The 12,842-nt window shown below is 36.6% G+C and overlaps 1 protein-coding gene across 5 annotated transcripts; it reads right to left on the reverse strand.

Moving 5' to 3' along the window:
* Positions 1-352: 352 nt before the first annotated feature.
* fip1l1b (FIP1 like 1b (S. cerevisiae)) lies at positions 353-11,918 on the reverse strand. Of its 5 annotated transcripts, none has more exons than XM_073842242.1 (17): positions 11,650-11,918; positions 10,824-10,881; positions 10,176-10,284; positions 9,527-9,633; positions 8,373-8,437; positions 8,042-8,149; positions 7,829-7,959; positions 7,524-7,639; positions 7,306-7,359; positions 5,935-6,034; positions 5,694-5,841; positions 4,873-4,899; positions 4,627-4,681; positions 3,739-3,794; positions 3,397-3,577; positions 1,590-1,736; positions 353-697 (listed from the first exon to the last, which is right to left on the reverse strand). In XM_073842242.1, the coding sequence occupies exons 1-17, from the start codon at positions 11,726-11,728 to the stop codon at positions 556-558; spliced, it is 1,683 nt and encodes a 560-aa protein (XP_073698343.1). In that variant the 5' UTR covers positions 11,729-11,918; the 3' UTR covers positions 353-555. The 5 variants fall into 5 exon arrangements, with proteins under 5 accessions (XP_073698343.1, XP_073698342.1, XP_073698341.1 ...); XM_073842241.1 differs by having other exon boundaries at positions 353-694; positions 3,739-3,797; XM_073842240.1 differs by having other exon boundaries at positions 3,739-3,797.
* Positions 11,919-12,842: the final 924 nt, after the last annotated feature.

Here is a 12,842-nt window from a genome sequence, read left to right on the forward strand (position 1 = left end):
GGCTAAACCCTGTCTATGAAACCAGGGCTATATTTATCAATGAATTTTGAAAAAAAAAAAAAAAAAAAAGTATCACATGTCCACAAAAATATTAAGATGTTTTAAAAAAATTTAACAAGAAACAAGCACCAAATTAACATTTCAGAAGGATTATGTGACACTGAAGACTGGAGCAATGGCTTATAAAAATTAAGCTTTAAATCGCAGGATTTTAAATATTTCACAATATTACTGTTTTTACTGTATATTTGATCAAATAAATGCAGCCTTACTGAGTGTAAGACTACTTGTGTATGTATATTGCTCAGAACATGTGAAAAACAGCTGATTGACAATATATGAAAACACAACAAACATAACCAAATGCTCTTTTTTAATCCAACAAATCAACATCTACATGGTACAACTGCACTGGAAAAAAACAACAAAACAAAAAAAAGGGAACATGAAAACGAAAAGGAAGGTAAACTGGATTATAATTTCATTTAGCATGATTTGCTTGACAACCAGCGCTCTGATGATAAGGAGGAAAGTGAGCGGAGAAGACAGACAGAGTTACTCCATGGCCTCCTGGTTCTCCTGGTCAGCAGAACGCTCCTCGCTGGGCTCTTTGCCCTCTTTGCTCCTCTTGGACTTCTTGTGCTTGTGGCGCCGGTGACTGTCACCCTCCTCGCTGTCATGTCTCCGTCTGCTACTGCTGTGACAGAAGAAGAGCAGGGCAGAGAAACAAAACAAGTTCTTAAAGAGAACAGAGAACTTTAGATTGTGTTACCGCTCTAAACTGATTTCCAGTGATTTGAGCTGTATGGGTCATCTTACATTCTACAAGTAGTACATATCCTTGCAGTTTCCAACAGAAATTAACATTAGAGGTGGTAAAACAGCAAGCACTTGTAAAAGTTTCCATACACAGTTATGATTACAGCTCCATGTTTTGCTTTCCAAAAAATATTGAATATGAATTTAACCTGGATGTACTACAAAGAGCATACTTTTTTTTAATGTCCATAAACTAATTATTCAAAAGCCATACCTACCCAGAGATTACTGGACATTGTCTTAACAAGTCAGTCATCGAGTCATGTATTCGCTTGATTTGTTCAAAACAGCTGATTCATTTAGTAGTGAAACTAATGAATGGGTCATTGAATCATTCACTCAACCATTTATTCAGTCAAATCATTCTGAAAATGATTCAAGTTTAAAGGGATAGTTCACCCAAAAATTAACCCTCAAGCTGTTCCACACCTGTATGAATTTCTTTCTTCTGCTGAACATAAGGTATTTGAAAAAATGTGGGTAACTTAACAGCTGATGCTCCCTAATGACTTCCACAGTATTTTTTTTTTTTTTTTTTGGACAGAATTTTCATTTTTGAGTGAACTATTCCTTTATTCAGTAACAAAATATTAGAAGTAACGTGGAAGTAAGCTTATGGCCAAGACTTCCGGTTCATTATATTCGCCATACCCATCAAATTTACAAATGGCCATGCCCATTCTGACAGGAAAAATAAGGTGGCTCTCTCAAAATTGGGCATTTTTATTCATTTTGATGGCCTCCGTTAATTATCAACCCTTGTTTGGTACCTCCGTGATGACTTGTGCCTCCCTTCCTCTTTCTCTCTGTGTCTCCTCTCCCTGTGACGCTCCTCCTTCTCACGGCTTGATCGCTCCCGATGCCTCTCGTACCCTCTGTCTCCGTAGTCACGATAAGAGCGATACCGTTCTTCATCACTGCAAAATACCAAGTTTAATCAATTATGACTTTAACACAGAACCAAAGATACTAAGACAAAATGATTTAAGCCTTGAGAGGTTAAAGTAAAAGATTATAAAAAATATACATTTAATGATAAAACGCGCAATAAGAATTTACAGTGCCTTGCAAAAGTATTTTTCACGTTTTGTTATGTTGCTGCCTTATGTTAAACTGCTATAAATTACTTTTTTCCACATCATTCTACACTCCATACATTGAATGGCAAAGCCAAAAAAAGATCTTTTTAAGATCTTTGCAAATTCATAAAAAAAAAAAAAAAAAAACTTAAAATGGTTCCATTGCGTAAGTATTCACACCCTTATCTGGGACACTTGAAATTTATCTCAGGAACATTCATATTGCTTCTAGATGTTACTACACTTCGAGTGAAGTTAACCTGTGGCAAATTCATTTGAATGAGTATGATTTGGAAAGGCACACACATCTTAATAAAAGGTGTAACAACTGAAAATGCACATCAAAGCAAAAACCAACCCTTGAGGTAACAAAAACTGCCTGTGGAGTTAAGAAATAGAATTGTATCAAGCCACACAATCTGGGGAAGAGTTCAGAAAAAAATCTGCTGCACTGAAGGTTCACAGAAGCACGTAGTCTTTGTTAACCTTAATGGAAGAAAATCGAAACAAACAAGACTCTTCCTAGAGCTAGCCAAACTGAGCGAATGGTGGAGAAGGGGCTTGGTTATACTGGTGACCAAGAACCTGATGGTCACTCTAGTTGAGCTCCATGATCATATATGCTGATAAAGTCTACAGGAAAAGTCCACAGAGGAACCACAGATGACACATGAAAACACACTTGGAATTTGCAAAACAGCACCTAAAAACCTCTCTTATTGTGAGAGACAAGACTTTCTGGTCTGATGAACCTCAATTCCAAACATCATGTTTAAAGGAAACCAGACACTGCTCATCACCTGCAAAGTACCATCTCAAAAGTAAAGTGTGGTGGTAGCAGCCTCACGCTGTGGGGCAGTTTTTCAGTGGCAGGGACTGAGAGACTCTCCAGAGTAGAAGAAAAGCTCAATGCACCAAAATATTGAGATAGTCTTAATAAAATGGGCAGAAGGTTCACCTTCCAACAAGACAATGAACCTAAGCACACAGTAAGAGTAGCTTATAGACAACTCCGTGAATGTCCTTGAGAGGCCCAGCCACAGACTGGACTTGAACCCGATCAAATATTTCTGGAGAAACCTGACAATGTTCGTCTGCCCCCATTTAACCTGACGGAGCTTGAGAGGTGAAGAGGGCAGGAGAAGAATGGCAGATAATTGCCAAATGCTGCAAATGTGCAAAGATTTTGGCATCATACCCAAAAAGACTTCAGCAAAGTATTGAGTTTAGAGTATGAATACCTTTGCAATGTACTTATTTCCATTTTTAATACATTTTCGAAGTTGTGACAATTCTGCTTTGTCATTATGGCGTATGGAGTGTAGATTGATGTGGGAAAAAGTTACATTAGGGTGCAACATAACATATGAAAAAATACATATAAATACTTTTGCAAGGCACGAAATTAATGTCTAAATTTGTCAGTTTATCTACACTTTCAAACTTAAAAACATAGTACATCTGTGTAGTGAATAAGTAGTTTGGCATCATCCTTCACCTGTTATAAACCACAGCGGAGGGACTATGGTCTCTCTCATGGCCCCTTTCCCTCGGCCTCTCTCTCTCTCGCTCTTTTTCCCTCTCTTTTTCTCGCCGAGGGTAGTAGTCCCACTGCTTTGGGTTGTCCATCAAACCAGGCCAGGGGTTAACAGCTCCTTGCATGGGTGGAGGAAACCCACCTGAAAAACGAAACCAGAGGAACAATCCCCATTGCGCACGCCGCTTAATTGAGCTTAATAAAGTTTGGAATATATTTAAGTACTTGTGACCTGTATTAGGATCTAAGTTAAATTAGTTTTCAGGTGAATATAATAGACTAGGGAGATAGTCACACACTTACCTGTAGGAAAAGGGTATGGAGCAACGGGACGTCCGTCATATCCTCCTGGGTGCCCACTGCTAAATACAACCCACAGGCAATTAATGAAGTGTTAAAGTGCAAGTTAAGTGTAACGTGTTCAATGTTAACATAGAAAATTACATTTAGAGAACAAGTGTATTATTATATTACATATTATTAAATATGACAATTTAAAATAACTAGAGATTTTTCTCCATATAGTGGGCTTCAATAGGAGCCAGTGGGTTGAAGGTCCAAACTGCAGTTTCAATGCAGCTTCAAAGGGCTCTACATGAACCCAGATGAGGAATAAGGGTCTTATATAGTGAAACGATCAGTCATTTTCAAAAAAAAGAAGAAAAATAATGAAATATATACTTTAACCAACAATGCTCGTCTTGCAATAGCTCAACCTCACGTATTACATAGTCACGTTGGAAAGGTCAAGATCAAGGTGACCCAGTGTTTACATAGCGAACGTGCAAAGAAAGTCAAGCACCCTTTACAAAAAGTTAAACCAACAATGTTGGTTGATTTCAAAGTTGGAAATGAAAATGAGATGGAGTTTTTCGCCCTACCCTACCTTTTTGAACCGAAGTACAAAGATGAAGAACTAACCACACGTGACCTGTCCAACATGATTATGTAATGCGTGAAGCTGTGAACTAATCCTTTAATACATTTTAAAAATGTTTGTTCCTGTGATAGCAAAGCTGAATTTTCAGCAGTCATTACTCAATTCCTCAGTGTTTTGTAACAGCATAGTAGTCTTTGCTACCAATTTTGATTAATTTAATACAACCTTGATGAACAGAACTATTTTTTTAATACCCATCCATGCACACTAATGTTAAAAAACTGTTACTTGAGTACAGAAGCTAGACCTACTTTTCCATAGTAGGGATAAGTGAAGGAGGAGGTCCTCCAGTGGGAGGGGGAAAATCTACAACACAAACAGAAGACAGTAAAAACATGGGAATTGGTTTTAAATTTTACACACAACCAGTTATAGAGTTTTTTTTTTTGTACTTATTTTAAATTTAATTTAAGTATAGGAGACTAGTTGATACATTCGAGAGGTTTATCATGAGTAACTTTTGCTATGTTTGTTATGTTATTGCGCTTTCAACTTACTGGGTGGAGGAACAGTGATGGGCATCCCTGTTGAAAAAAAAAAAAAAGAAGAGACGAAAACATTCCTTACATAATTGCATAGCCCATGAAAAATACATACACAGTGTCAATAGTGTTAAAAGTTATTTTTTCCCATACATTCTTCTTGTATGTAAATATAAACAGTGGTGGCCAAAATTATTAGAACACTTGTATTTTTACCAGCTAAAAAAGTCAGTTATTTCTATCTTTTGTTGTAGTGTGTCAGTAGAAATTATCAGTTTACATTTCCAAACAATTATTTTGCCATTAATTGTAATAATCCAGTGAGATTTTTGTTTGCACAAGAAGTCTGACAACAGCCAGAGATCTGATCTCATCATCATCCAGTCTGCCTGGAAGAAACAACTGAAACAAACTGAGACAGACTTAATCCAGAAGAACTGTGGCAACGTCTCCAAGATGCTTCGAGAGACCTACTTGCAAAGCTACCTGAAAAACTATGCACCTAGGGCAAAAGCTGCTTTAAATGCAATGGACGGTCACACCAAGTTAATAAATAAAAAAAAACTCATTTTACAGCATTTTCACACAAGTGCCTAAAACTTTTAACAGTACTACAGCTTCAAGGTTTCTTGAAGAATCTTGGAGACATTGCCACTGTACTTCTGGATTTAGTTTGTCTCAGTTTGTTCCGTTTCTTCATGCCATTACTACAATTACTACAATTAATGGCAAAATGAATGTTTGGAAATGTAAACTGACACTACTAAATACTATTGTTCTAACAATTGTGGCCACCACTGGAAATAAATAAATAAAATGTTAGTCGTCAGACTTACGTGGAGGTGGGATTAGAGGAGGAGCCTGACTGACAGGAGGAGGGAGGAAAGGAGGAGGTGGGATGTTTGGAGGCAGTGGTCCAGGGGGAAAGAAAGGAGGCGGCATCTTTGCGGGTTCAGCATCAGAGGTCGAATGTTCTGAGATCACCTACAAATGTTAAAAGTTACGTGGTTGAGTTGCCATCATGTCAGTTTTACAGTGGAGATTTAGACAAACATGAGAGTGTGTCATGCGTGTAACCTGGATGTTATTTCCCTCCAGATTGTGGCGACGTCGTCCTTCCACTCTGCTAATGGTGGCAGTCTGTCCACCAATTACATCTATGGTCCCGGGCGTCTTCCTGTAAAAAATACAAGCACATAGAGCTTTATGAAAGTGTACATGCATTTCTGTGTTTTTTACTCTTTCTTTCAGATGCATATTTAACACACCTCACACCTCAGTAGGGCTGGGCGATATGACTGTGTACAGCACATGATACATTTGTGCACCAAAACTACTTTGTTATTTACAAGCGAGGGCAATGAAGAAACATGTCTAAATGAGGAAAAACAAGCTATTAAGGGGTGTAACGTAAGTGTTACAGTTCCCAGGCTACCAGTGTAAATTGAGTACTATTTATCTACAATTACAGTATTTATTAAGACTTTGAATTAGTGTTTATTTTTATATTTTCTATTGTAATTTTACTTTTAGTAATTTTGTTTTGTGCTTGGCAAATATTTTTATTTAGTTTTAATTTATATCTCAGTTTTAGTTTAGTTTTTCTTCTGATGATATCTAGAGTTTCTTTTCAAGATTAGATTTATTTCAATTAAAGATCCACTACCAGTCAAAAGTTTTTGAACAGTAAGATTTTTTATGTTTTTTAAAGAAGTCTCTTCTGCTCAACCAAGCCTGCATTTATTAGATAAATACAGCAAAAACAGCAGAATTTAGAAATATTTTTACTATTTAAAATAACTGTTTTGTATTTGAATATATTTAAAATGTAATTTATTTCTGTGATTTTAAAGCTGAAATTTTAGCATCATTACTCCAGTCGCATGATTCTTCAGAAATCATTCAAATATTCTAATTGGCTGCTGAAAAAAACAATTATTATGATGTTGAAAACAGCATAGTAGTTTTTTTTAGGTTTCTTTTATGAATAGAAAGTTCAGAAGAACAGCATTTCTCTGTAATAGAAATCTTTTGTAACATCTTTATCCTCACTTTTGATCAAATTAAAGCCTCCTTGCTAAATAAAAGTATTAATTTCTATAATTAAAAGATAAATAAAAGGATAATTATATTGTGATACAATACTGTGATATAAAATTTTGGTCATATCGCCTACCCCTACCAGAAAATGATGCACAACTAGGTAAAAACACTCATTAACACCAAATATAAAGTACTGCTTTAATGACTACGCAGTTCTGCAAAGAAAAACGGTCCAGATTGCTGAGTCCGTTGTCAAAGCTGCAGATTTTCGCATTTTATTCATAGTGCTTTGTAGATTAAAACATCAACAGAAATGAACTGTAGTCATCAATAAAAAAGAAAGACAATAAATGAAGCTAATTTAAATTTCAGATTCAAACCATGGCCATGGGACCTCCCACTTACGTATAATAGGACATTTCTTGAGTGGCAGGCCCTGGCCAGTGTGGAGGGGATATCCTATGAGGGCATGGGTAAGGGGAGACAGGCAAAAATGAGTTACTAATCCCCTCTGCCACATTACAGATGCGGGACAAACACTGTACAGGAATTCCCAAACTGGAGTGCGGAAACTCTGAAATGAATGAACTCCCCCCCCAGTGGATGTGAGAGAACATATTTACCTCGCTGGGTTGAGAGCTGCTTTATACAGGTTAGGTGGAGAGGTAAAGTCTGCTTTAGCAGCATGAGATGCAACTGTGATCTCCTTTTCACTGTTACCTGTGCGTCCCTGCTGAACCTGAAAGAAGAAAGGGAAATGTTAAATCATGCAAAAATAACCATGCACACTTGACTAATTTAATTACTACTAACATGACAATATCAGACTGGAATGCAACAGCTTGGGTTGGGAATCAAAAACCTGTTCTTATTCAAAACTGGAACCAGGAATAGTGCAATCAAAAGCAAACCAGTTGATTATGCTTACTGAGATCTTGCTGGTGGTGGATCCAATGTTGAGAATGTCAAGGCCCATGCGTAACCTCTTCTGCTTTTCACAGTATGCTTTCCACGTGTCCTCATTAAAACCATAGTTAAAATAGTCAGACAAGTCCGCACCTGTAAACACACGCACATGCTAAACAATATGCAGACACTGCATGCAAAAACCACAAAAGTGCCATCCTAAGTTAATACACACCTGGCTTTCTCCATGGTTTCTCCTCAAAGTTCTCCATGTCCGCTTCCAGGACTGGAACTCCATTGATGCTGCCTGGAGCTTCGAGGTCTATGCCCTTCACTTTGCTACCTATAGAGTACACACTCAAATTATGTCAGGAGTTGACTTTGCTTTGTATACAAAAAAGGCACTGATGTACTTTGTGAGAAAGTGGCATGCTTTAAAGCACATACACAGGTGTGTCTCAATAAATTAGAATGTCTTGGAAAAGTTGTGAAATTGTGTCTATTAAATAAATTCAAATTTTCCATGATCTTCTAATTTATTGAGATGCACCTGTAGATACACTGACCTGCTCCATACGCTCTGCTGCCAGCTGACTTTATGTTCAGATTCACTGGAGTTCCCCCATATGCCCTGTGCAATAAAACATCATAAATACATTTGTTATACACTCTACTTCAAATTGCTGTCTTGAAGTGCAGCTGAAATGTATTTATTATTCATTTTTTTTCTTTTCACATCACTAATTACTTCAGTACACTTGTAGAGTTGACCCCATTATGCCAGTACAGCTAATGATATTTGGAAAATCCAAGCATATATACGATAGCTCATCCAAAAATTAAATCCTGTTTATTTGCTCACCCTCATGTCAGGCTTTGGTTAACTTTCGAATGAATCAAGCAGTTTAAATCTAAATCTTGCAAAGTATGATCACTTTATATTATGAAGGTTGAAAAGGCTTTTTTTACATCTACACATTGATATAGATACATAAAGCATAACACATAAATGCACAAGCCTCATTGTAAACCATTTGTGATTTGCTCTATGTGTGTTTATATGTACATAAAGTCTAAATTAAATCTGTTCCTGATTACCTGTACTATTAATGGAAGAACAGAAACATCTCAGGATTCTTTAAAAAAAAAATCTTAGTTTGGGTTTTAAAGTTTAACCAAAGTCTTATTGATTTTCCATTTCTAAACACTTTTCCAGACTGAAATTTACAAACCTCTCAGTAGATGTTTAACATATAATGGTTTCTCGTGGACACATAAAAGTCTGTACAATAACTAATGAATCACTAAACAGCTGCCATGAAACCTTACTTCTACAACAATTTTTTTTTTTATTATTAATTTCTTAATTTTATATTATAAAAAACTAAACTTCCAGGCAAAAGTCTGGAAACACAAATGTTTCTTCCATACTCTGCTTTATTTTTTCAATATTTTTCCAGACCTGGAAAATAAATAAATCAAATTCCATACTTTTTTAAACCCGTTAGGAACCTTTGACATGAAAGTGAGTAAATAATGACAGCATTTTCATCCAAGTTGGTTAAACCAGAGCACTCCATTGTTTTACATTTCTCTGGGCTTCTTGTCAATCATCTGATCCACTATCACCTTGGGTTGCAGGCAGTGTTAGGTTATCTATGAAACACCCATTGTGAAACTTACAAACTCCAGGATGTGAGTGCATTAGTTGGATGCTTACGTATACTGTGGTGCTCCGGTTTTAATATCCCCAATGGTGACGCGGACATCGTCATCGTCGTCATCACTATCGCTTTCACTGTCTTCATCTTCTCCAGGTGCTTCCTCCTAAGACAAACAAAAAGAGTGTTCTTTTCTGCTTTATTCCTTCTTAATAATTGCCAATAATTAATTAACATAAATGTTACAGAGGTGTAACTTGATATAAACATAGCCAATTTATAAATTCTTACAAACATCAGAAATAAATAAGAAAAGTTCAAGGTCCAGAAAGGTAGTAAGGACATTGTTAAAATAGTCCATGTGGCATCAGTGGAACAACTTTAAATTTATGAAGCTATGAGAACACTCCAATTTCAACAATTTCACAGGTAACATGGACTATTTTAAAGATGTCCTTACTAACTTTTTGGGCCTTAAACATAGCGGTTGCATTGCTGCCTATGCAATGTCAGAAAGCTCTCGGATTTCATCAAAATATCTTAATTTGTGTTACGAAGATGAAAAAAAGTTTGGGTTTGGAATGGCATGAGGGTCAGTAATTAATTACATTTTTGAGTGAACTAACCATTTAAATATATATAAAGGTCAACTTTAAATTAAACCCATCAAAACTAAATTAAGTGCTTTACAGTGGTTTTAATTGTTACCTGACTCGCCACACCATTTCCAGTAGTGGTGGTGGTGGTGGTGGTGGTAGTGGTGGTGCTGTTTGTGGTCTCTGTGACCTCCTCTGTATCAGGAGGAGCAGAGGTCGCACTGCAGAAACAGATGGATCAACATGAGAATGATGGAAGCAAATGCAGATGAACCTCTTTCTTAGTCAACTTAAAGAGCCAAATCTTAATATTGGCACGTTTTACAGGATATGCCATAAAAACAATCATGACCTGTTCCTGCAATTAACGTGCATGTGATTTACAATCTAGTAGCCCACGTCATATATCAACTTCAAAATATAATTCAGCAAGAACACCTAGAAGCAACAAAGCAGTGTGAAATGTCATTCTGTAATCTTCTAACTAATCAGACCAATTGTTTACACCAGGGGTTTTCAAACTGGGGACAGGGGACCCCCAGGGGCCCTGCAAGGGAGAGCTAAACAGTCTTTGGAAATGTTTAGAGAAAAACAGTGCAGTACTATAAATATAGTTTAGTAGAAAGTAAATATTTTCAAAATAACATTTTGACATATGATTAATATCAACTGCGGTCCCACTCATGAGGATCTTCATATTTGGGGATCTGTGGCGTCTACAAAAATGAAAATCCCTGACAATAAGCATTTTATATCTCACCTGATGGCTGCTGTCAGTTTGGCCTCCTCTTCTTCAGTTTCTTTACTTTCACCTTCATCTGTAAAAAAACATATGAAGCAACAAAATGATTATGAGCATATAGTATGCAATTTATATTGGTAAGATGAATGTTAAGATGACAAAATCATATTTAATGTTATCTTACAGAACCATTCACAGATTTGAAAAGTATTCTTAAAAAAAAATAACCTCAAAATAATTCTACAAGAGAATCTCTCAGATTTTAATTCTCTTTCAGTTCCCTCAGAAAGTTAAATACCTTCTTAAATTACTTCTAAGTAGTTTATACAACAAAACAGAAACAAGAATGTGTGAAAAGATTCAACTAATTTCTCACAACAGTGATCACAACATCGTACAGATTCAAACTGAATTCTCGAAGAGAATTTTAAATCAATTTAATTACTATATTAATAACATGTATCAAGCAGCGAAGAGTCCGGTTTCAATGTGAATCAAAATAGAATTTCCTAAGAAGTAAACGAATTTTCAGCAGATTCGAAAAGTAGAACATCAAATAGAACCACCTCTGGAACGACATTTCTCAAGAATAATAGTATCTCGAATAGAATCTAACAAGTTCTAAAATGGATAACTTATAGCTATTCCCTCATAAAGAGAAACACGGACTGAAGTTTAAACATCTACTGACAGGTATCGCGCGCACAACACTGCTGCACAAAGGCCCCTCGCATTAAACATACTAATACATGGTGTTGTACACTAATAATAACCACACTTCTCCCAGCCGTTAGTGTTTAATAACTAAGTACAGTAGAGCAGTGCAGATTTGGCGCTTACTGACCTCCGTACAGCCATTCCTCCTCTTCGTCTCCTGCATTCGCATCAGTGGTGGTGGTTTTATCCGCCTCCTCTGCAGACATCTTCTCTTCTGGGCTCTAACAATGCGCTCCAGAAGCCAAAGACACGGTCAGATTAAAACCCACCAACCCCGAAAGAGCGCAAGGATATTTCAGTGGGAAAAACACAAACCTACATACAAATATAGAAAACAAACGTATTGAATGATGTTTACGGAGCAACCCACACTTCCTTTAGCCTTTAGGATGTTCTTCTTGCAGACTTCAGACATAAGTTCCGGTTCAAGAGTGTACAAATTAAAAGTCTCTTACGTCGGGCATACAGTAAAACCAAAATTTATTCAGACACCTTCACCATTTCTCACATTTTCACAGTTTATTCGCTATAGTTTAAAAATGGTAATACAATATGACAAGAACTCACAGTTAAACTGTATCAGACCAAATTCATCTTGATAATCACAAAATAAATGCAGTCAAACCCAAATGTATTCAGACCTTCAAAATTCTCACATTTTCACAGATTATTCGCTATAGTTTAGAAAATGGTCATACAATATGACAAGAACTCACAGTTAAACTGTGTCAAAACAAATTTATCTTAATAACTTTGATAGAAAGGTATGCTATGTAACAAAACATGGTCAGGTCATAGAGATCAAACTTTTGGTCCCAATTTTGATCAGTTTTACTGTATTAAGAATTTTTGGGTAAAATATGTCACAGTTTACTTTATATTGTTAACTACCCTGGTGAAAAAAACAGCTAAAACCAGCCTAGGCTGGTTGGCTGGTTTTAGCTAGTAAACCAACCTGGATTTAGCTGGTCATAGTTGGTCAGCAGGCTGGTTTTAGAGGGGTTTTGGCCACTTTCCATTCCAAGCCTGGCCAGGCTGGGAAACCACCAGCTAAAAGCAGCCTGGCCAGGCTTGGAGACCAGCTAAAACCAGCTACTTCCATCTTAAACCAGCTAAGACCAGCCAACCAGCCTAGGCTGGTTTTAGCTGTTTTTTTTTTCAGCAGGGTACTGTCCTTATCCCACTAGTGAAATCAAAAATAATATCTGGTCTGAATAATTTTTGGTTTTACCTGTTTGCACACTACCAGTCATAGTTTTGGACACTTAAAAGAATTTGGAGAATTACGTTTCTTAAAAAGCATTTTGCTTATGCTTAAAA

The sequence above is a fragment of the Garra rufa genome, chromosome 6 (genome assembly GCF_049309525.1).
Source record: "Garra rufa chromosome 6, GarRuf1.0, whole genome shotgun sequence".
NCBI lineage: Eukaryota > Metazoa > Chordata > Actinopteri > Cypriniformes > Cyprinidae > Garra > Garra rufa.